The 26,608-nt window shown below is 39.2% G+C and overlaps 1 protein-coding gene across 1 annotated transcript; it reads left to right on the plus strand.

The window, feature by feature from the left end:
- The first annotated feature begins 295 nt into the window (after positions 1-295).
- ezh1 (enhancer of zeste 1 polycomb repressive complex 2 subunit) lies at positions 296-26,381 on the plus strand. Its single transcript, XM_046865751.1, has 20 exons — positions 296-609; positions 2,742-2,897; positions 3,235-3,360; positions 5,565-5,687; positions 10,734-10,851; positions 11,013-11,237; positions 11,752-11,854; positions 11,954-12,117; positions 12,875-12,966; positions 13,124-13,286; positions 15,399-15,580; positions 15,757-15,848; positions 16,700-16,728; positions 16,920-17,045; positions 18,454-18,632; positions 19,053-19,148; positions 20,098-20,179; positions 20,298-20,378; positions 20,500-20,584; positions 22,205-26,381. Exons 2-20 carry the CDS (start codon positions 2,754-2,756, stop codon positions 22,263-22,265), a joined length of 2,271 nt encoding a protein of 756 aa, XP_046721707.1. The 5' UTR covers positions 296-609; positions 2,742-2,753; the 3' UTR covers positions 22,266-26,381.
- The last annotated feature ends 227 nt before the right edge of the window (positions 26,382-26,608 follow it).

Consider the following 26,608-nt stretch of genomic DNA (forward strand, 5'->3'; position numbering starts at 1 on the left):
AATCATGTTGAGTATTATTTAATCATGTGTAGTATTTGTTCATGAATAGTATTTAATCAGGCTGTGTGGTATTAATCATGTTGAGTATTATTTAATCATGTTTAGTATTTATTCATGAATAGTATTTAATCAGGCTGTGTGGTATTAATCATGTTGAGTATTATTTAATCATGTGTAGTATTTATTCATGAATAGTATTTAATCAGGCTGTGTAGTATTTAATCGTGTTGAGTATTATTTAATCAGGCTGTGTAGTATTTAATCGTGTTGAGTATTATTTAATCAGGCTGTGTAGTATTCGGTACTGTAGGGGGTGTTTTTTATCCCTCCGCGCTCTACGACGCTGCTAATAAACACGTCACCCCGAGCTCGGTCCGAGTCAGGCGAAGTGCGCAGCTCCGAATTGTGTAACTCGGAGCCTCGGCAGCGCTCGCGGAGGCCCGATGAGTTGTCGCGCGCACTCGGCGGTACCGGAAGGCTTCCGTGCGCGAGTCGTCTGCGTTTTTACGGACCAGGGACGCGTTCGCTGCTGTTTTTTTTCCTCGTAGAGAGAGAGAGAGAGAGAGAGAGGGGAACGCGGAGTTGAGCGCGTGAGTCGCTGGAGTGAAGGTAGGTAACGGTGTGCGTGCGCGTGTGTGTATATGTGCGTGTATAAAACTGCGACTCTGCACACGCGTCGTTTGCGCCGCGTGCTTCCCACGATCTCTCGCAGTCTCGCGCTGCAGAGCCCCGACGTTCGCCGTGTGACGGAGTTGTCGCGCTGACGAAGTCGCATTTTTTTTTTCATCCGCACGCCAGCGAGTGCTTCATTCACGCGCCTCCGGTATGGAAGCCTCGAGCTTGTGTGTGTGTGTGTGTGTGTGTGTTATATTTTATGCCGTCCGAACAAAAAAACAGTTTTTTTTCACCCTTCCTTATTTATTCGACTTTTGCGGCGCCCGAGCGGAGACACGAAAAGGCTGCAAAATGCGCAAAACGGCGACCTACGCACTTCTGCGTTGCCCACGGCCTCCGCTCCGTTCACGCCAGCGCGCGTGGACACGCCCACTTCCAAAGCGAGCGGCGCGTGCCCGTCCCGCGGACCGCGTGTTCACGTGCGCCCCCACCCCTTCTCCTTCTTACCGTTTATTTCTAAGGTGAGATGAAAAAAAATAAATAAACAATAATACCGTGATTCAGCAGTGACAACGTTTCAAACGTCCGTCCATTTTCCGGAAATGACGTAAAAACGAGGAAGGGATTTAAATCCTTTTAAAAATGGTTGAATGTCGATTGCGGGTTGTTGTTTTTTTTTTTTTGTTTTTTTTGTTGCAGACGGCAGGGGGCGACCGAGAGCACGTTCTATAGATCACGGATGCTGCTTGGTGACAAACTTTTAAGTCATGTGTGAGATTTGTGAGGCCCCTGTGTGTGTGTGTGTGTGTGTGTGTGTGTGTGTGTGTGTGTGTGTGTGTGTGTGTGTTTCAGTGATGGTGAGTCACTGCAAGTGCGGGAAAAGCTTCGGCTGGGATCTTTTTCACCCCTGCCTCACTGTTAGATGACTCAACATCTGCCAAATTACTGTGAAAACTAAGAAAAAACACACACACACACACTTACACACACTTGAACACACAGTCCCCATAGGGGTGTAAGACAATTCTGGGGTGTTTATCTGTACCTGGATTTGTTCTCCTGTAGTAACTAACAGTAAATGAAAACTCGCCCTGCACATTGAGATCATTTCATGCACAAATTTTTTTACAACGATACAAACCTGAGGGTTGTTACACTACCGCAATTCTGCGATTTATCAGAAACGCGCAGATTTATTTTCTGAGGTTTCATGAATTTCACACCTAGGCCTTCAGTGGTGTCCTACCTGAGTCAATCCACCTCGTAATACCTTTATTACAACACCACAGCTATAGAAACCATCAATATTATACAGAAATGAAGACAGGAATTTCATACAGCGAGAATGAATGTCATTACTAAAGCAAGAAATCTAATAAACACAATTTCACAATTCGCCCTTCAGTGCAGCCACAGCTGCACCTCCTGCATGCTCTTCTCTAGCAGAGGCATCAATATTAACCGTAATAAATGCAGAGGTGGCAAAAGTACACACATCCTTCACTTAAGTAGAAGTACACATACTCATGTTATTAAATACTGTGGTAAAAGTTGAAGTACTGCAACACTTTTTTTACTCAAGTTAAAGAAGTTTGTACTTAAATCAATATTTGCTATTGATTCTACCTGTTTTCACTGGTAACTGGAAATCACGGAATATTAATATTATTGGTTTATTTAAAAGTAGACATTTCATACTTTATATTCATATATTTATTATGTGTGTGAAGCAGGTATTCACTGAGATTCAGCTTGTTTTATTTACTGTACGTGTCTGTGAAGAGAGATGACTGAGACAAGAGAGCGCCCCCTGTCTGTTTTCTTTATTTTACAAAAGCTCAGCGTTCTGTTGTTATGATGAGTGTATACAAATAAAAGTAGACCCTTTACAGATTCAAACGATGTATTGCTCTTAACTGTACGTTCAATAAAGACAGAGTAATTTAAGTTCGCTTCAGCGTTATCAGGAAAAAATGGCACAAATCGCGCCGGTGCGTTTGTCGACCTCAGAGGGTTTATTGTGCGCATCATGGTTTGTTTTCTATTCCCGTGTTAAAAAAGTTGCATAAATCCCTGTCGTTTAGAACAAGTTTATTACTGTGTGTTGATGATTTCCTGTGTTTAAGGTGTTGTAGCCGATGGAGGAGATGGAGGAGGCGTCCGACGCTCGCTTTTGTCCCACAAAAATCCCGAGCAGCCTAATGAAGTGGAGGAAGAGGGTCAAGTCTGAGTACATGAGGCTGAGGCAGCTGAAGCGCTTCCGCAAGGCCGAGGAGGTGAAGGTGAGGACGAGTGCAAGCAATCGTTCTCACACACACATATACACATACACCAAACACACTTACAGTAAACCTACAGTCAGCAGCTCTTACTGTCAAGATCCTTAGAGAGGGATTTACTCTGTCTAGGAAAAATCTGGCTTCCCTCTTTAGCTTGTAATACCGTTCAGTGCTTGGAATGTCTTAGCTGTTATTTCTCCGTCATCACCTGCTCATGTAGTGCATAAACCAAGAGAGGCTTGGACATGTAATAGTTTGTCTTGCTGAAATCCTAATCATTAGTGTGTGTGTGTGTGTGTGTGTGTGTGTGTGTGTGTGTGTGTGCGCGTGCATGCCACAGGCATTGTTTTTGTCAAACAGACGTAAGATCGAGGAAAGGACCGACCTGTTAAATGAGGAGTGGTCTAAGCTAAGGATCCAGTCCATCCCTCTGTCCACACCAAGCAGCTCACTGGCCAGCAAGAAGGTAAAGTACACACATGGACACAAAATAAAAACAGTCCCAAGAAAGAAAGAAAGAAAGAATGAAAGAAAAAAAGAAAGAGCATGTGCAGTTTTAAGCAGCTTAAAAAACTTTTTCTTTTAGCTTTTTCTCCTGATTCTTTATCTTGCCCAGCAGCCCCTCCACCATGCTTCACCATTGGCTTATACTTCCTCCAAAAAGTGGATGGCAGCCATGGTGCTGAGCTCCACAATTTTTCTGATTCTGAATATAAGAATTACACACAAGAATAAAAACATGATTTTAATAAACACAAAAACTAGAAACTTTGGTCCTCAAGTTACGATAGTTAGACTTGTGATTTTTCGATCTGAAGATGACAATAGTGAACCAACAACAAAGTACATTTTGTGCGGCAGGCATACGTGGAGCATATGCTCTGCCCTCCACTTGCCAACTGGCAACCACGTTCTTTCTTCCACATACAAACTGTATAGTTTATACGTTACAGTAGAGGAAACTGCTCTGTTTTGTTAAATTATGTACTGTTGTAATTAATTATTAACAAATTTTAGTACACTACCACATACTTATCACCATTCTATAAGACTCCTGGGTAGGCTAGACCATGTCTGGACTTGCAATATTATACATTTTTGATGAGGTCTTCAGAACACATCATAAGTCAGGAGAATGCCTGTAATTAAAAAATAAATAAAAAACTACCTAGGATAAATCAAGTGCCCGTGTGCAACACCATATTCGGTCTGGACCGACTTCACCGCACAACAAGACAACGAGCCGAAGTGTACAGTACATCTGAGCTCTGTAAGCGTTATTTAGGGAGCAGAAAGTCGTCTGCAATGATCTCTATCATGGAATGTCCTGCCCAGTCAATGCACTTAAATCCTCTTGAACTGCTCTGGGATGAACTGGATCACAAGAAAGAAATCTCCAACTAGTGAAGAACATCTTTGGCGAGTTTACAAGAGGAATGGCAAAGTATCAGTATCAGCTGATACTTTGGAGAAATAAACTGTCCGGATGGTGGGAGTATGTAAAGCTGTTATTCATGCTAAGCGATGATTTTTTTTAGTGAAAATAAAGTGGAACATTTGTACATTTATATATTTGTTTGTTCAATTGAACTAGTTTGTTGCGTAGAAAAATGCATGTGTTCTTTACAAAACCATTAAAAGCTAAGTGTTTTTAAAAACTTTTTTAGGTCACGTTTTTAAATATAATTAAATTCATTGTACTTTCAGTTAGATTTATAATTAGTTTGTGATGTTTAGTAACTAACTATATAACAACAACCACAATATAGTGTTGAATTTAATTCAATTTTATTTGTACGGCACGTTTATCAATAGACATTGACCCAAAGCAGCTTTACAAAACTGATTGGATTACGGATATAAATTTGAAGTTGATGCCTAATGATTGAGCCAGTGGGGACAGTGAGAAACATAATGAGACTTTCATGAGAAAGAAACCTTGAGAGGAACCAGACGGAAAAACGTAGCCATCCTCATCTGGGTGACACCAAACGTCTAGTTCCAATATTCAAACATGAAATGAACAGTTCAGTGAGAATCACTAATTTATGCTTCCTCCAATCTCACAGCTGCTCGTGTCACTGGAGCCATAAGGCTAATCTGGCTAATGAGTATCAAACATCTGATTCATCAAATCGTATCATAATTAATGTGTCCAATGCAAACTAAAGGAGATAAGCAAACCAGATAGCTGTATAAATCCAAACCTCAGTGCCTGACTTTTCTAACACCTTTGTGGTCCAATGGATCTCCAGAAATCTCCACAAGCACACTCCAAAATGTAGTGGAGCATCTTCCCAGAAGAGTGGAGGTTATTATAAGAGTAAATGGGGCCTAAACATGGAATGGGATGTTAGAATGGAGCACATATGAATCTCATGGTCAGATGTCCACAAACTTTTCACCATATAGGGCATATGGGGCAAATCACTGAACTAACCCCCAATTATATAAGAAAATGGGAAAATATTACAATTATAATTTGGAAATTCTTCAAATGTGGAGCAGTGTGCAGTGTGAGCATCTACTCTCTGTACATCCCATAATGTGGTCATGTGACAAATACAGTTTGCTTTACATTCTACTAAAGAACTGGGGTGTGTGTGTGTGTGTGTGTGTGTGTGTGTGTGTGTGTGTGTGTGTGTGTGTGTGTCTATTCCTTCTCTTCAGCAGTGCACGGTGGAGTTCGGCTTTCCATCATTCCCCAGTCAGGCAGTTGCCATGAGACCCCTGACAACCGTTGCTGGGATACCATTCATGTACTCCTGGTCCCCCTTGCAGCAGAACTTCATGGTACTGCATGTGGCATGTGACAATACAAACATACACACACACACACACACACACACACACACACTCCTTTGCAGATCCAACCTGGTCCATGGGTTGAGTATGTGTGTGAGAGAGAGGGAGAGAGAGAGAGAGAAAGAGATGAGATGGTCCTGTATGAAAATAGGTCAGATTTCAGATAAAGAAGGAGCTTTTAAACACCCACACCTAAAACACACACATACACTTTCACATGCACACTCCAAATCCCATTTTCTAACAAGCTAAAACAAGCACAAAAGAAACACACACACTTTCACTGACGCATAAATCCCTTCACACACTCCATGGTATTTACACACACACACACACACACACACACACACACACACACACACATTTTTAAATACACACTTCAAAAAGTCACTTTCTTGCAAGCTGAAACACACATTTAATGACCCACAGAATCCTTTACACACATTAATGGAACATTTACACACACACACACACATACCTCATATATATATATATATATATATATATATATATATATATATATATATATATATATATATACACACACACACATACACACTTAAAAAAAAACACTTTCTTACAAGCTAAAACACACACACACATTTATTGACCCACATAATCCCTTTACACACATTTATAGTACATACACACATTTGCAAATGCACATAAATCACTTTGCACATTCAAGATTTAGACATACACACATGTGCACACACACACACCATTTAGACTTTGGCAGGATTTCCCAGGTGCACCCACCAACACTTTTACACTCTTCTCAAAACACACACACACACACACACACACACACACACACACACATTTACAAATGTCCATAAATCCCTTTACACAGTCATGGTAAAATACATACACTTCCACACACACACACACACACATTTACTGACCTACATAATCCCTTTACACACACATTTATGCCACAGATACACATATTTACTGACCCACATAATCCCTTAACACACATTTCAAATATATACCCACACCCACTATTGTGCAAGCTAACACACACACAGACACGCACACACATTAAAATGTACATAAAGTCTCTTTATACACACGGTTCCACTCACATACACTCTCTCACAAACACATACACACACACACACACACACACACACACACACACACACACACACACACACACACAGACCACTCAGACTATTAAAGGATTTCCTTGTGCACCCAACAACACTTTTACACACATACACACACACACACACACATTTACAAATGCACATAAATCCATTTACACAGTCATTGTAAAATATATGCACTTCCACACACACACATAAATATTCACATACACACTTAAAAAAAAAAACACTTTCTTACAAGCTAAAACACACACACAACTCAAATATACACATATTTACTGACCCACATATCTATAACTATAGGCAGAGCAGGCAAATGCCTTGGGCCTCGGGCTTGGATTGGGGCCTCCATAACCATAACAAACCTATACACTAGTTCACCAATCAAGACAGCAGCGTAAGACAAGGCTCTTTGTCCATTGGATATAAATATCTGTCACTCACCTGAAGTGGAAACAGTTAATATCACGGGTGTGGGTGTGGGTCTCCACCCTCTGAATGCATTAAGAGTTCGTGTACAGTCATAAACAAAATCCAACTTTTCTGCATCCTAACCTGATGGCGCAAAAACAAATGCATCCCTTGGAGGTTGCTAAGCGAGAAACCGAAGGCACGCAAAGAAAGAAAGCGCAGCTCTCTTCATTTTGATAATTTTTGAATTGCCGAAAACGACGTGAGCAACGTGCCGACTTTAGGAATAATAAAGAAAAAGTTAAAGTTTGTAAATAGAAACAGCAATCGCAGCTAGGCGAGAACATTGTTTATTATTTTAAAAAAGAACCCGAACTCTCTGTATGTCTAATAAACTCCAGTGATGTTTACATCATCATAATATTCTTCTTCATACTTAATTATTTTAGTTTTTAATTAAATTGTCCTGTTGTGTTTACAGAATAAATACAATTTAAGCGTACAAATACAACTGAAGCTAACTATCGTTTCTGCTTAATAGTTTGTCTCTTTCCACTGTTGATTTGGTTATATAGTGCATATTTGGGGGATTTGTATGCAATATGATCTTTATTACTATATCTATAGTCTATATTGCTTTAGTAGCAGAGTAAAATTATGTCCATAACCAGCTAGAAAAATTATATATTAACCAATTTTACTGTTCAGAACAGGCAAAAATATTCATTATCCCAAATAGTGGGTCAGTGTGTTACTGTAAATTAAGTACTGAACAAATTACTAAAGGTCCCGGGTGATTTAGTCCATGTGTCTATTTGAGTAATTTATAAGAATATCTAAATCTTAAACTAACTGAAGTTAGCATTTTAAATTAATGCGAAAAACCAATTAATATTTGATCATGTAGCCCAGCTAATGATGTTACCTGCTTTAAACAAGTGGCCGTGGCCAAGGAAAAAGAAGAAGAATATAAAGCAGAGATGGATGAGCTAATTTTTGTGTTGACATTAGTTAAATTTATACTTTAAATTTGATTAATATGCGCATTTAAGTAAATATATACAAGTATTGATAGGCTTTGTGTGAATAAAAAGCTTAGAGATTATATTTGTTTCAAGGGCTTGTTATTTATTCTGGAATGTTGAAGGAAGGATGCTGGGGGGCCTCCAAAATAGATTTTGTTAGGGGCCTCCAAATGTCTTTACACACACTTATGGTACAGATACACACACACACACACACACACACACACACACACACACACACACACACACACCTAAAATATACAAACACACACTCATTTACACACTCTGCAGAACCAGGTTAATGTTAATTTTAAAGTACTACACAGATTATATTATACACTGCATAATTATCTCTCTCTTTTTCTCCTTCACTTTCTTTATAATTTTCTCTCTCTCTCTCTCTCTCTCTCTCTCTCTCTCTCTCTCTCTCTCTCTCTCTCTCTCTCTCTCCCTCTTTTCCTCTCTCTCTCAGGTGGAGGACGAGACCTTTCTGCACAACATCCCTTATATGGGTGATGAGGTACTGGAGCAGGATGAAGCGTTTCTTGAAGAGCTCATAGATAACTATGATGGAGTCCATGGAGATGAGGTCAACACACACACACACACACACACACACACACACACACACACACACACACACACACACCATTTAGACTTTGGCAGGATTTCCCAGGTGCACCCACCAACACTTTTACACACATACACACACACACACACATTTACAAATGCACATAAATCCATTTACACAGTCATTGTAAAATATATGCACTTCCACACACACACATAAATATTCACATACACACTTAAAAAAAAAAACACTTTCTTACAAGCTAAAACACACACACAACTCAAATATACACATATTTACTGACCCACATATCTATAACTATAGGCAGAGCAGGCAAATGCCTTGGGCCTCGGGCTTGGATTGGGGCCTCCATAACCGTAACAAACCTATACACTAGTTCACCAATCAAGACAGCAGCGTAAGACAAGGCTCTTTGTCCATTGGATATAAATATCTGTCACTCACCTGAAGTGGAAACAGTTAATATCACGGGTGTGGGTCTCCACCCTCTGAATGCATTAAGAGTTCGTGTACAGTCATAAACAAAATCCAACTTTTCTGCATTCTAACCTGATGGCGCCAAAACAAATGCATCCCTTGGAGGTTGCTAAGCGCGAAACCGAAGGCACGCAAAGAAAGAAAGCGCAGCTCTCTTCATTTTGAATTGCCGAAAACGACGTGAGCAACGTGCCGACTTTAGGAATAATAAAGAAAAAGTTAAAGTTTGTAAATAGAAACAGCAATCGCAGCTAGGCGAGAACATTGTTTATTATTTTAAAAAAGAACCCGAACTCTCTGTATGTCTAATAAACTCCAGTGATGTTTACATCATCATAATATTCTTCTTCATACTTAATTATTTTAGTTTTTAATTAAATTGTCCTGTTGTGTTTACAGAATAAATACAATTTAAGCGTACAAATACAACTGAAGCTAACTATCGTTTCTGCTTAATAGTTTGTCTCTTTCAAAACCATTGTTGATTTGGTTATATAGTGCATATTTGGGGGATTTGAATGCAATACATAATATGATCTATATTACTATATTTATAGTCTATATTGCTTTAGTAGCAGAGTAAAATTATGTCCATAACCAGCTAGAAAAATTACATATTACCCAATTTTACTGTTCAGAACAGGCAAAAATATTCATTATCCCGAATAGTGGGTCAGTGTGTTACTATAAATTAATTACTGAACAAATTACTAAAGGTCCCAGGTGATTTAGTCCATGTGTCTATTTGAGTAATTTATAAGAATATCTAAATCTTAAACTAACTGAAGTTAGCATTTTAAATTAATGCGAAAAACCAATTAATATTTGATCATGTAGCCCAGCTAATGATGTTACCTGCTTTAAACAAGTGGCCGTGGCCAAGGAAAAAGAAGAAGAATATAAAGCAGAGATGGATGAGCTAATTTTTGTGTTGACATTAGTTAAATTTATACTTTAAATTTGATTAATATGCGCATTTAAGTAAATATATACAAGTATTGATAGGCTTTGTGTGAATAAAAAGCTTAGAGATTATATATGTTTCAAGGGCTTGTTATTTATTCTGGAATGTTGAAGGAAGGATGCTGGGGGGCCTCCAAAATAGATTTTGTTAGGGGCCTCAAATGTCTTACACACACTTATGGTACAGATACACACACACACACACACACACACACACACACACACACACACACCTAAAATATACAAACACACACTCATTTACACACTCTGCAGAACCAGGTTAATGTTAATTTTAAAGTACTACACAGATTATATTATACACTGCATAATTATCTCTCTCTTTTTCTCCTTCACTTTCTTTATAATTTTCTCTCTCTCTCTCTCTCTCTCTCTCTCTCTCTCTCTCTCTCTCTCTCTCCCCCTCTCTCTCTCCCTCTTTTCCTCTCTCTCTCAGGTGGAGGACGAGACCTTTCTGCACAACATCCCTTATATGGGTGATGAGGTACTGGAGCAGGATGAAGCGTTTCTTGAAGAGCTCATAGATAACTATGATGGAGTCCATGGAGATAGAGGTCAACACACACACACACACACACACACACACACACACACACACACACACAGCTAATCTGTTATCTGCTGTTGCTTTTCTCTGAATCGATATAAAAGCATTGTGTCTGGTTCTGTGTGTGTGTGTGTGTGTGTGTGTGTGTGTGTGTGTGTGTGACTGCAGACAGAGGCTTCATTAACGACGAGATCTTCAAGGAGCTAGTGGAGGCGCTCAGCCAGTATTCGGACCAGGACGAGGAAGAGGGGGAGAGCACGGAGGAGGAGGAAGAGGAGGAAGAGAAGGAGGAGGAGAAGGAGCAATGTCTGAGGAAAAACACAGAAGAGAACGCGGCCGAGAACAAAGAAGGACCTGTGGGTTTCAAAAGGAAGCGCAGAAGAGTCGCTGAGGGTGAGATGTGGGTGTGTGGGTGGGTTTGCTCTGTTTATCACTCGCTTTAAGAGGAAGAGGAAGTGCAGGAGAGTCCCTGAGAGTGAGATATTTGACTGACTAACTGACAGCTGGACGTGTGTGTGTGTGTGTGTGTGTGTGTGTGTGTCTGTGCACGTGTGAGTACTGAGAATGACCCTGTCTCCTGTTTAAGCATAACAAACTTGTTTGTCTTTGCAGTGTGCGATTATACTGACCAGTGTTACACTATAAAACACACACACACACACACACACACACACACACACAAACACATTTGTCAGATGGGACTGATTTTCAAGGTCTTCCCAGAGCAGGTTTCTGTCTCTGCAGAGTGCCACAAGTCCCCCCATGTGTGAAGGTTTTATCCGGGTTCTCCGGTTTCCTCCAACTTCCCAAATAGTTGTGAATGTATGTAGTCTCGACGTTCCTGACCAAAACGAGATGAACGAATAAACGAATTGCGCTTTGTTTTTGTTTTTTTGCTCTCCTCCAGGCAATGAGCAGTCTCTCAGTAAGAAAATCCCTCATGACAAGATCTTCACAGCCATCGCGTCTATGTTCCCTTACAAAGGCACGACCGAAGAGCTCAAGGAAAAGTAAGCACTTCTTTCCTGTTTTATCTAAAAAACGAAAGAATAAAAAAAAGGTAAAAGAAGTATATATAACTATAGTTTGATTTTCTGGTCTTGTGTCAGGTATAAGGATCTGCTGGAGCCTGCGAGTGCGGTGAAGCTTCCTCCCTTGTGCACCCCCAACATCGACGGCCCCTTCGCCAAGTCCGTGCAGCGAGAACAGAGTCTGCACTCGTTCCACACACTCTTCTGCCGCCGCTGCTTCAAATACGACTGCTTCCTCCACCGTGAGAGCACACTCTCTCTATCTTTTTTTCTCTCTCTTTCTCTCTCTCCTGCTCTCTTTTTCCTGATCTCTCTTTCTCTTTCCCTTTATTTTACTCTCTGCTTTCTCGCTCTCAGTCACTCTCTTTTTCTTGGTTTCTCTCTCATCTTTCTCCATTGCTTTCTTCATCACTCCCACTTTCTGACTCACTCGTTTTTCCTCTTATTTCATCTCTCCACTCTCTCATTTCTTGTATTCTTTACTTTCACTATCTCTCCTTTTCTCTCTCTCTCCCTTCTTCTCGCTCTCTAATTTCTTGCATTCCTCACTTTCTCTCTGAGCTCTCTCTTTCGTGTTCTCCATTACACTCTCTCTCTCTCTCTCTCTCTCTCTCTCTCTCTCTCTCTCTCTCTCTCTCTCTCTCTCGTTGTTTCTCTCCCACTTTATTGCTCCCAATCTCTTTCTCCTCATCTCTCGTTCTCTCTCGTGCTTGCACTCTTCATTACTCTCGCTTTCACTGTTTCTCTCTCCTATCTTGCATTCATCAGTCTCACTTTCTCTCTGTTTAACTCTCATTTGTATTTGTGTATCAGGGGTTGTATTTGTGTATTATGTAATTGTGTAGTTGGAATTTGGCCCTATCCAAAATGTCTATTTCGAATATTTGTTATAGAGTAAACACATGACAGTAAAAGATCATATAAAGATCATGTGTTAATATACGTGTGTGTGTGTGTGTGTGTGTGTGTGTGTGTGTGTATGTGTGTGTAAACCTGCAGCATTCCACGCCTCTCCTAACGTGTATAAGAGGAAGACTAAAGAGATCCGGAAGGAGACGGAACCCTGTGGATTAGATTGCTTCCTGCTACAGGTTCAACCAATCAGCATTCAGTAACCTTACTCAAGCTCTGCCCACATTGTCAATGATTATAACAGTGACTTTACTCTCTCTCTCTCTCTCTCTCTCTCTCTCTCTCTCTCTCTCTCTCTCTCTCTCTCTCTCTCTCTCTCTCTCTGAGTATATGTAGAAAGGAGCGAAAGAATTTGCCGATCAGTACATGCTGAGGTCACGGAGGTCTCGTCGGCGCAGGCGCCAGCCACGCCCCTCAACCACAACAGGCCCCGCCCCCTCAAGTTCAGCTGAGGAGAGGAAAGATGGAGAGAGTGACCATGAGACCACAAGTTCCTCTGGTATCGACACATACACACTCGCTCTCTCTCTCTATTTCTCTCTTTCTCTCTCTTTCTCTCTCTTTTTTTATCAGTGAAAGGTCATGTTTTTCACACCTAGGCCTTCAGTGATGTTCTTCCTGAATCGATACACCTCTTAATAACATCATGACACCACGGCTATAAAACTGTTAAGACACATTAAGGCACATTGTGTGTTTTTGTGCAAATTTTACAGGAAAGAAAACGCAAACGGAAAAATGGTTCATAAAAAACCTTAACAACTGTTTTGAACTCTTTATCTCACGATGTCCAGCTTTTTTTTTTTTTTAAGTCCGTCTTGTAAGTGTATGTGCAACCAACTAAATTTCTTCTCCTCTTTCATTTCATTGTGGAATGAAAAACAGCTATTAAATCCACAGGAATATATTTGAGTTTTGGCAGTTTGTTACCGATGCAGGTTGCACCGATATGTTTCGCTAATGTATTCAGATAATTTTTTGTGTGAGCACCATCGTTATCCAGCACTGCCTTAATCCTCCTGGGCATGGAATTCACCAGAGCTGCACAGGTTGTTGCTGGGATCCTCTTCCACTCCTCCATAATGACATCACGGAGCTACTGGATGTTACACACATGCCGTATCTCCATCTTACTCTTGAGGAGGCCTACAGGTGCTCAATAGGGTTCAGGTCTGGAGACATACTTGGCCACTTCATCACCTTCACCTTCAGCTTCCTCAGCAAGGCAGTGGTCATCTTGGTGGTGTGTTTGGGGTCGTTATTATGTTGGAAAACTGCCGTTCGGCACAGTTTCTGAAGGGAGGACGTCGTGTTCTGCTTCAGAATGTCACAGTACATCAGGAATCCATGTTTTCTTCAATGACCTGCAGCTCCTCAGCACCAGCAGCACTCATGCAGCCCCAGACCATGATGCTACCACCACCATGCTTGACTGTAGGCAAGACACAATTTTTGTGGTACTTCTCATCAGGGTGTCACCACACATGCTGGACAAGATCTGAGACATGGTTCCAGTAATTCATGCTCTTGGACAGGTTGTTCTTCAGGGTTTCTTGTGAGCAGCTTCAGAAGAGGCTCCTTCTGGGACGACGGCCTGCAAACCGACTTGTTGCAGTGTGAAGCGTACGTTCTGAGCACTGACTCGTGGACCTTCGGCTTCTGCAACCTCAAGCAATGCTGCAAAATTCATGCGTCTATTTTTTGAAGCAGCTTCTGCACCTGACGCACAGAACGAGGACTCGACTTCTTTGATGGACCCTCGTGATGCCTGTTCCGAGTGGAACCCGACTTGGAAAACCTCTGTATGACCCTGACCGCTGTACTGTAACTCAGATTCAGGGTGGCACTGATCGTATTATTTCCTCGGCATCTTTGTGTAGAGCAACAATTCTAATTCTCAAATCCTCAGAGAGTCTTTACCATGAGGTACCATGTTGAACAGCCAGTGGTCAGTATGAGAGAATTGCATTTAAAGCTGATTTGTCTGGTTCTGTCAAGCAGACACAAACATGACCATGATGAATAGGACATGTGGGTTTGCCTGGTTACATGAGGTACATTAGGGTGTACTCAAAAAAGTATATCCAAGTTTCATTTCTAGAGTATTGTCCATCGAGAAGATACTAAAATGGTTGCTGAAATGTGAGGGGTGCACTCACTTTTGTGAAATACTGTGTGTGTGTGTGTGTGTGTGTGTGTGTGTGTGTGTGTGTATATATATATATATATATATATATATATATATATATATATATATATATATATATATATATATATATATACACACAGTGATAAGCATGTGCACAACCCTTTATGTAGAGGCTTGGCAAGTGTTAAAGAGCAGCAGCTGTCTAGACAGATGAAGACATCTGGAGTGTCTGAGGGTGAAAAAATATAGCAAAACATAACCCTGCCTTTTTCCCCCTGAAGTCCAAGTGAATTAATTTCATATCTGTGTACTTTATTATGTAAATAAAATTATCTACTCAAGACAGAATCCCAAAAATCTGCCTGGATCTTCCTCTGTTATCTTTTATTCAAACCCCTTTGTTGAATATTTCATTAACAGATCCTGAAACTGTGTGTGTGTATGTGTGTGTATGTGTGTTAGAGGGTAACTCTCGGTGCCCAACCCCCACCAAGCTGAGGCAGGGTGAGGAACTGATGGAGGAAGGCGAGTCTCCTCTGAAGTGGAGCGGTGCAGACGAGTCGCTGTTCAGAGTCTTGCACGGGACGTACTACAACAACTTCTGCTCCATTGCACGCCTGCTGGGCACCAAGACCTGCAAACAGGTATACACACACACACACACACACACATATATATATATATATATATATATATATATATATATATATATATATATATATATATATATATATATCCACACTATATATGTGTGTGTGTGTGTGTGTGTGTGTGTGTGTGTGTGTGTGTGTGTGTGTGTGCGCATGTGCGCGTGTGTCAGGTGTACGAGTTTGCAGTGAAAGAAGTGCTGATTCATCGAGTTCCTCTGGAAGATGGAGGCATCTCACCACAAAAGAAGAAAAGAAAACACAGGTAGAACAGAAGACTTCTCTCTTTTTTAAGTGTTAATAGTAGAGGTCATCGGTTTTGCCGATTAATCGGCAACAATAGTTGATTGCTGGAAAAAAATCCATACCGATATTTTTTCTGGTTTCCGGTTCACTGTGTTACAAGAGCGGCCTCTAGAGGTGAAACACCAACACCGCATGCTGTTTCTTTTTACACTTATTTATAATTTATTTATTACAATTATTTATAATTATATGTATTAATATAATTCATATTTATTTTTTATTTAGCACATTTTCATGATTCAACCTAGCTATCGATATCTGTAAAATCCACTTTTAGTGACCTCTATTATTAAATATAATATATAAACTATATGAACAAATTTTGTGGACACCAGACCATAAATTGTGTATGTGCATTTTGAGAAAATATATAAGATTACAATGTGCTTTTTGGACATCCCCTTCCATATTCAGTCTCCATTTCTTATATTTAACCTCCACTCTTCTGGGAAGATGTTCCATCAGATTAGAGAAAGTTTGTGAGTTTTGTGTTAATTCAGACAAAAAGGGTGTTAGTAAGTCAGGTACTGATGTCGGTGATGTGAGGAGGCCTGGGTGCTCACGTTCATCCCAAAGGTGTTAAATAGGGTAGAGAGCTCTATAGCAGGAGATCTTCCACTCAAACCCATGCAAAGCATATCTTCATGGAGCTGGCTTTATGCACAGGGGAATCATCATGCTGATCATCCTCTACAGTTATTTACCTCCAACTATGTTGGGTGTCCCAATGCTTTTGTTTTTTACATTATTGATATTTTATGTGCTATAAGGCACCAGAACAAATCATGATCACGTCTCTGTGTTATTCAGGTTATGGGCCAAGATCCAGTTAAAAAAAGGTGAGTTCTGTTTGTTTAAGTAAATCTAATCATATTAGTATAAACATTAGGGAATTTTTGGAAAATATCCGTCTGTCTATCTGGTCTTTATTCACATCCATCTTTCCCGAGTCAGCGTTATAAGACTGGCCCTGTGTGTGAAACTGAGCATTTCAGGTCGATTCTCTTTACAAGGTCGTGTTTTGCTTTAGATAACACGTCCAATCAGGTGTACAACTACCAGCCATGTGACCACCCCGAGCATCCGTGCGACAGCTCGTGTCCATGCGTGATGACCCAGAACTTCTGTGAGAAATTCTGCCAGTGTGATCAAGAGTGTGAGTGGATACACACACACACACACACACACACACACACATTAATCGTGATTATGCGAACAATTGTCATGAGTTAACTCACAATTAATCACAACTTAATCACACATTTTTTTATCTGCTCTAAATGAACCTTAAATTTAAACTATTCAAGTTTTTAATACTCTAAACAACATGCGACTGGACAACTATGGGTGCTTTATGCAAATGTATGTTTATTATTAGTGAAACCAGACTCGCCATAGAGCATGAAGACAAAATATTATTGTGATAAAGTAATTATGGTGTTTTAAATGACGTAAATCATCAGGACACAAAACGTAATTTTGCTATGTTTCCACACGGACGGTTTTAATTGCCGGATTTGTCTGGAGAATAGGGATATAAGTCTCTGATCCATTACCACAGTGAATGATGGTAATGCTCGATTTAAGAATACAAACCGCCAATAAAGAAGCAGAAGAATCATGGCGGATTTTGGTCGTGCACTTCATGTTGCTTTAACCAATCAGATTGCGACGTGTACATTCCAAGGCCTTGTCCCAGTCACGTTGGCATTTATTTTACAACCTTTGATTGGAAATTAATTTGGACGCAGATACACTTACAAGGACATTAACCAGACGAACTTAAAAAAATAAAAAATCCGGACATTGTTCGAAATCGTTCAAAACAGTTGTTAAGCTTTTTCATGATCCATTTATACTTTTGCGTTTTATTTCCTGTAGAATTTGCACAAAAAACATCTATGCTGCATAACCGTGTAATATTGGTCGTTTTTATAGCTGTGGCGCCATAACTAGTGGTTCTGCACCACTAATGTAAAAATATATCTATAATAAGTAAATAATTAAAGGTGTTTACCAACTATTGATTGGACACCTGATGAAACGATCCTTGCAGGTGCTTGGGCCCTAAAACATTATAAAACATTTTTTACATTTTATTTTAGTAAGCTGGAGGGTTTTGCAATTTAATTGCATTTATTTTTTTATACTTGTTCGTAATTTCGCATCATAAAATCAAGTCATTTTTATACAGCAATGTATGCAGATACATAAGATCATCATAAAATCACTCATTATGTTGTTACTTTGTAAATATTGTAACTGTTTTGGCAGTGACAGTCAAGATTATAGAATTTAATACACATTTCGGGTTGGCTAGAATGTCCGAGTTTTGCAAATGGACCAGTTTTATCGCCATTAGTTCATTTATCGCGATGGTTGGAACGACCTTTAGGTTTTAGAATGTGAAATCATTGACTATGATAATAGGAAATCACTGCACATTTACCTGCATGCATGTAAAACTGGGTAGAGCGTAATCCATCCAGGTTTTGCCGCATGACTAAATGCCTCCATTATCGGGATTCCTGAATAAGTCGCTTTCTTTTCGTTTACTTGTGCAGGTCAGAACCGTTTCCCAGGCTGCCGCTGCAAGACGCAGTGTAACACCAAGCAGTGTCCGTGTTATCTGGCCGTGCGCGAGTGCGACCCCGACCTCTGCTTGACCTGTGGAGCTTCGGACCGCTGGGACAGCAAACAGGTTTCCTGCAAGAACTGCAGCATTCAGAGAGGACTCAAAAAGGTATATATATCCTTACCTGGTTTGAAAACATTATATATTTATATATACTGACCAGGCAGAACATTATGACATTAGAAGATTATGAATGGCGAAGTGAATAACACTGATTATCTCTTCATCAGGGCACCTGTTAGTGGGTGTAGGAGGAATAAGAGGCAGAGCACAAATTCGCAACAAAACCACCAGCTTTACTTGTCCTTTTTTAATGCGCACACACACACACACACACACACACACACACACACACACACAGTACACTGAGTGTTCGTCTCTATCTCTCTCTTTTCTGGCTTTTGTCTGTCCACCCTTTTATCCTCTGTCCTTTTTCTGCTCACTGAAACAGAACACTCATTAAAGGAAGCGTGGAAATAATTTCCATGTGGATTTTTAACACTTTCATGATCTCTGACCTTTTTTTAGCACCTTCTCCTGGCCCCTTCAGATGTAGCAGGATGGGGAACTTTCATCAAGGAGCCGGTTCAGAAAAACGAGTTCATCTCCGAGTACTGTGGAGAGGCAAGTGCTGTACAGATACACTATATGGACACCTGACTATAGGATTGGTATGTGCTTTTTGAATATCACAGTCCACATTTAGTCCTGCTATAATAATCTCAACTCTGATGGGAAGATGTTCCACTGGATTTTCGAGTGTTTAGTTGAGATTTGTGCTCATTTATCCACAAGGGTGAACAATAGGGTTGAGGTACTCAGAACTCTATAGCAGGCCATTCAAGACCTTCCACTCCAACACATGTAAAGCATATCTTCATGATGCTGGTTTTGTGTACATGCTGGAAGATTTTTGGGTGTCCCAGTCTCCATAAAGGGACAATTAAATTCTACAACATCCTATACAATCTTGAAGAACCACATATGGCTGGAAAAGTCAGGTGTCCCAATACTTTTTTTCATATAGCGTATCTTATGTCTCTCTTTTCCCTCTCTCTTTCTCTCTCTCTCTCTCTTTCAGTCGCTTTCTTTCTTTTCTATATCAGCAGCAGCAGTTTTGACTTTAATAATTAATTGATTTTCCATGTATTAATACTGTCAATTTGCTTTCTGTTTTTCAGTTTGTATTCCTTGTATTGTTTATTTTCCTGATTTTTTTTTTTATTGCTATGAAGAATTTCTATACAAGAATGTATAATATAGTGCTCAAGCTCCTGTTGAAAAACTTTTCATATCATATCTAAGACTTTTAGACCCCATATGGAGTCATATTGCTGTTTAAGTATACAGAAAGAGTTCCATAATAAAAAAAAAGTCTTTTATTAGCCAGAATTTTCCATTTCAGACCATTACTATTCCACATAAAACTGGATCATTTTGGTGGTTTTGTATCTTGGGGTATATTTTCAACAAATACGTTCTAGAACAATGTAAGAAAAGGTTTTATACTGAGCAGTTTTCCACTCTATGTTAGCAATCCCAATGTATTTTCTTCTCTCCTCCGTGTGTTCAGCTTATTTCCCAGGACGAAGCAGACCGAAGAGGCCGAATCTACGATAAATACATGTCCAGCTTCCTGTTCAACCTGAACAATGGTACATATAAAATCTGTTCAGTTTTCTATTTCATTCTTTCTTGTTTTATTTTATACATCTGCACCTCCACGTGACGAGAGAGAACTTAAAGACTTCCTGCGTCTCTGTTTTTCTTTAGACTTTGTGGTCGACGCGACACGGAAAGGGAACAAGATCCGTTTCGCCAACCACTCAGTCAATCCCAACTGTTACGCTAAAGGCAAGTGGTAATATTCACCTAAGTTGAGTGTGTGTGTATATATAATGATATATGTATAATGTATATATAATGAATATAATATATTTTTGAGATGAGATCTGATTGGTGGACTCCGTTACAGTTGTCATGGTGAACGGGGACCACCGCATTGGGATCTTCGCCAAACGCGCCATACAGCAGGGGGAGGAGCTGTTTTTTGATTACAGGTATTCTGTAATGATTAGGGCTTTAGGAAAAACACCAGTCTGACTTACCACAAGTCAAATTCCTGCTCTGTTCTGTGTTTGGTTTTGTATTTATTCTGTGTTCATTGCACTTTTTTCTAAAACTAAACTAAACACACCTCCGATCCAGCTCATCCAGCTAAGAGAAGGGATTGTTGTATCCCTGGTAGCTGATTGGATCTGGAGCTTAACATTTATAAACAGGGTTGATACTAATATGATTTTTATTATTTTTTTATTGTTGTATAACTGTTTCCTTTCTAAATAGTCATCGCAAACTGTTTGTGTGGCGAGCATTTGAATAGCACACTAAATCTTGCTGAATTAACTTTTTCAAGTTGAAAGTAATTACATCTATACATTTGTGTAATTGGTTGAAATCAAAAGCATGTGACCGTGAAAACCAAAATCTTCAACTCACTGAGGGCTGGATTCAAAATCACAGTCCAAAATCTAAAAAAAGAAAAACATCAACATGGTGATCCAGTAAATTTCATTATGGCAACTCATAATTTGCATGTGCACCCATGTGCGTGTATGCACCCTCGTGATCAGATGGATATATATATATATATATACACATACACGCACACACAAGGGTCGTTCAAGTCAAACCAGGGACTTTTGAGTTTATAAATGAAAAGATCCCATTTACTTCCCTGCTACATTTATACACTTATTCCAACGTTTAACTAACGTGTGGAAAGATTCTGCATAGAAATCTAGGTCATGCTGACTTTAAAAGAACTCCGAACGTTCACACGAATGACTGGTGTCGGCTAGGAAACACCATGACTGAGATCATCACGTATGGCCAACTTTGAAATGTTTGCACCATTCAAATGTCTTACTGCGGCTGAGCATCTCATCACCGTACTGTGCTCGAAATCATCTGTAGATATCAGTGTTTTTTATGCCTTCGCTCACAAGAAACATCATAACCACCTTCTGTTCCAACACTGTTGTCTGCCATCTTGATTACCGGTCTCTGGACCGGCCCGCGACATGTGTGCCGCCTTTCAGTAAGAGGACACACTGGACACTTACTACTGAGTGTAACACCTCCATGCTAGCATCCATTTTTAACATGAACGCAAATTGTGTGTGGATATGTACATATATATATACACACACACACACACACACACACACACACACACACACACGGGTGGTAGTCAAAAAAGACTAGTTTTGTAACATGCCAACAGATGGCAGCACAAGGGTGCACACACAGTCACAGGGAGCACCCACCTTCATAAGTCAGTGTGCCTAAAGACTTTGTCTTGTGTATCGGGAGGTGTTTGCTATATTATAGCTTGCTATATTTTTATCCTACTAATATCTTTAAATATAGATTTTTTGTGCACACCTATGATCAATGCCTCCATCATCTCAGTCAGGATCAGCAGGGATGACTGAAGCTCTGCCTCCTGATGTCTTCTATTGGCTGACACATAGTTACATCAAAAAAAGGAGCCTTGTTTTAGTATTTGTTTGCTTATTTACTTACTCATTTATTAGTTACTTGTTAAAGCTTGTACTAGATTGAAACCCTGCCACTCATTGATATTCACTTATAGTACATACCTGGATCCCTCGTAGGTACAGTCAAGCCGACGCTCTCAAATACGTGGGCATAGAGAGGGAGATCGACGTGGTCTGATTTTATTCCCCCCCAGTGTCCACCTTTTCCTGCCCATGATGCACCTCACCTCTGCTCCCTCAGGACTGCGGTTCTATAAATGTGGTCGCCTGGATACATCTTACAAGAATCTGGGATTCTGTGATGTCATAACATTTCGAATTAACGGTATGATATCAAGGAATCGCAGGCTCACCCCAAAAACAAAAAAGGTCACACAAAGGTTACACAGACTTTCACTTTTCTGTCTTTCAATATAGCAGCAATAGGGTTGCTAGAAGTATCCAAGCCAGCATGTTTGTTGGTGCAAGTGACTAGAAAACGCTCAATGAAACAGTGGGAGGAAAAAATTAATTGTTTTATACAAAAAAAAAAGTAAGTTACTTATGTTAGCTTAAATCAACCGGCTAATGTGCTAATTAGTGGTGCGTTAACATTCCCAGCAAAATCAAAGGAAAACACAGCAATGCTAAACAAATCTGCAAAACGATCTCCAGCTAGGAAGTTACAGATAGCTAAATGTGCTAACTTATAGATCGGTTTCTGGTCCGCAGCATGTAGGCTTGTACAGGAAATACCAGCGTATGCTATACTACTAATACAACAAGCCTCACATTGGTGAAGATCGTTAGCTAAGAACGGTAGCACTCTGTACAGAGCTAGCATTTGAATGATTAGCGGAGTAAATTGGGAATATGTTTACCTCATGTCCACTTAGTTATGCGACAGCAATGATGCGATGAGTTAAAAAAAATCAAAAAAAAAAAAACAATAAATAAAATACAGCGGTGTCCGTTTTATTATTCACATTTTTTTCTGACAAGAAAGCGCAACAAGCTGCTCGTTTGGCTAATCTGAAGCAGACAGCGTTCTTTACTTTACAGTTAACCTTTCCGCACACAAGCTTTTAGCGGTTTATCATCTATATTTACTCTACCTAATGTATAGTTACAAAGTAGTATACATATTTATGGTTCCTGTTAGTCCTGGTCAGTTTCTTCACGAACGAATTTCACATCTGCAATAACGCTATGATGCAGTGTGCCGTTATCTTAGCTTGTTAGGCTAATCTGCAAAAGCTTTGCCATCTGCTACTCGGACATTTATGGTTTATTTTTACTAAGAAAAATAACATTCTATAAAAATGCCATTTTGTATCGACAATGCTTTAAACAATATCTATTAATCCAGTTATTCCAGCGCTAAGCATCTCTGCAGTGGCTAACTACATAGCAAACATATACTTATTTGTAAGAGCTGAACACAGCTATCTGCAGGGTTGCCAGTTTTGAAGCAAAAGGTTCTAGCTCAACTGAATCTCTATAAAAAATAAATATAGATTTTGATACACCATAACTGATACCTGTATACTCACCTGGACCAGACGTTACTCTCGCCTTTCTTTGCAATACATTTTAACATACAGTGGCTCTTGAAATTACGTGAACGGATTTCTGCATAAATATGACCCAGTAAATTGTCACAAAGTGGACCCAATCCAGCGTATGAGACAATATTATACTTGATCATTTATGTATTGAGAAAAACAATCCATTATTACATATATTCGGGTGGCACAAGTTTTTGAACGTCTAGGATTAGCAGATTAGTATTCCTGCTTCTTGTTCCTAACTATTACTAAATACAGGTAGCAAAGATGGAGGATAAAACGGAACCACAGCCATTTAAAACTGGTAATTGAGTACCATTCAAATTTTCATCATAAATATGACCCAAAACATTGGACCCAATCAAGCAAATGAGACAATATTATATTTGGGTCATTTATTTATTGAGCAAAATAATCCAATATTATTTATCTGTAAATGGCACAAGTATGTGAACCTCTAGAATTTGCTCCTAATTTGGAGGTCCAATTAGAGTCCACCTATTTCTAATTAATGGGATGGCAATCAGGTGTCACTAAGCACATTGTTTTGTTTAAGGAACAGAAATTAATGGAAGTATGACCTTCACAACATGTTTGTGGATGTATTTTAAGGTACGAACGATCGAGATTTCTAAGGACCTCAGAAAATTGTTGCTGATGGTCATCAACCTGGAACAGGTTGCTAAAGCACTAAACTTAGAGGCTCACATACTTGTGCCACTCACAGATATGAAGTGGTGGACGAAGTACACAAACCATGTAGTTGAGTTAAAGTAGAGATGCACTCGATAAAATATGACTCCAGTAATAGTGTCCTTTAAACTTTCACTTGAGTAAAAGTACAAAAGTATTTGCCTTCAAATATACTTCATTACTCAGAGTACTATGATTTTGACTATATTCCTTAGGTTGCAAGGAGAATTATTGTAAGAGGAAATCGTTCAGGGCGAAAAAAAATGTATGTAAATTTTTTGAAACTGTTCTGCTGTTGAACTGATTCAGAACTGTATGTTGGTGATGAGTAGATCCACTAAGCGCCAATCAAAACAAGTTTAAAACAAAGACCAAGTTTTTATCCTCATAAATAAAAGGAACTGATTTCGCAAAACGTACTCGAGTAAATAGTAAGATATTTGACTTTGAAATGTAGTGACGTTAAAGTGAAATCCCCCCAAATGGAAATACTTCAGTAAAGTACAGATATGTAAAAAAGGTACTTAAGTACCGTAACTAATAACATTTTCTTTGTTACTGTCCACCACTGCAGATATGTAGAAGTGGATCATTTTTCTCTTGAAATAAATGACCCAAGTATAATATTTTTGTCTCATTTGCTTGATTGGGTTCACGTTGTCTATTTTTAGAATGATGTTTTAGGCCATATTTGTGCAGAAATACAGAAAATCCGAAAGCCACTTTCAAGCACCACTGTAGAAGTTGTCATGTCCATCATGGATAAACCGTCCTCAGAACTTTTCTCTTTTGTTCGCAATTGCATATGTCTGGAAATTTGATTCCGTTACAATTATTTGTTTCAAATTAGGAAAACAATTCCTGAAGGTACAGGAAAAAAGCCTGAACCTGGCAACCCTGCAAATCCGTTATGTTTTAAACTTCATCAAACATACAAGCCGACAGGGTGAATGTGCACTTCGAACTAATGAGGAGGATGATGATGAAGGAAAGAGATTCCTTCACAAAGTCTTTTTATTATTATTGTTTTAAACACGAGTGGGTTCTGTTTTATGGATTACATATCGGTCGAATCCCGAACTAAATCCATCACGTCGGCCAAGTTTTTGGGTGGGTTCTATTTTTTTTCATACAGAAGATTTGAGAAGGCATTTACCGAATACGTTAACCGTCGTATTATTATTGTTAGAAGCTATAGCATGCTATAGAAAAAAATATATGCTTTATGAAATTAATGACAGATTTCAGTTTTCTTAATTACGCAAAATTTGCCAATTTCTTTATTTTTATTTGACCTCCTCAAATCTTCCAAATGAAGGAAAGGAACATTTCACTCAAATTTCTGAAGAATTTCAGAAATTTCTGATTGTTTGGGATTGGCGTGGTCGTGTCATTTGGAGTTTTCCTGCTTCTTATTTCTAACGCTTACTAAATACACCCAGCAAAGACAGAGGATGAAATGAAAAGAGTAAAAAATTGGTAGGTAGAGCGTGAGGTCGCTTTAAGCAAGCAGAAATATTAGGAAATCTCCAGAAGTAATAAAACCACAGCCATTTGTTTTTTATATTTTTTTGAAGGCTACCTGCTTACTTTTTGTGTCCAATTAAATATCACTTCAAGTACCCTTTTGCTTTTTTATTCATGGTAAGATAATGCTCTTTATCTTCTGAAGAAGTCTTCCCATTGGATCGAATGTGCCAAAATACCAGAAACGCTGACTCAGCGAATCCATAGCGCTTAATTAACGATGAATAATTACCTTTCATTTTTGGACCTGATTCCATTTCTATACATTTCAAGTTTTCATTTCATCCAGTATATTCTCTATGTCCGAATACTGATCTCCATGGTCTAAAGGTTTTTCGAGAATATTATTACATAATATTTCTCTATTACGTTCTAAGTGCGTGCGTCAATGCTTGTCCTGACCTGCTCTTTATTAAAAAAATTAATCAAATAAAGAGAGCTCTGTGAGGTGACTGAAATGCCATGGAAGGTAGACATGTATGTAAAAAAAAAACAAGTGTATGGAAAATAAATTTATACTTTGAAAATTGTGTCTGTGTTTTTGTGTCTTGGACATTTTCTAATGGGGACGTTTATAAAATGATGCACAGTTCTACAGCATGAGTGTATATAGAATGAAAGGTTGTACCCTTTGGAGATGATCAGGACATGGATTCCATCCATAACTAAAGCTTATAGATGGATTGTTTTTTTTTTTTTTTTTTGGACTTCTTATCAACTGTTAGAGAAAAATACAAAACAAAACAGTATGTAG

Source organism: Silurus meridionalis, chromosome 14, assembly GCF_014805685.1.
Source record: "Silurus meridionalis isolate SWU-2019-XX chromosome 14, ASM1480568v1, whole genome shotgun sequence".
Lineage (NCBI taxonomy): Eukaryota > Metazoa > Chordata > Actinopteri > Siluriformes > Siluridae > Silurus > Silurus meridionalis.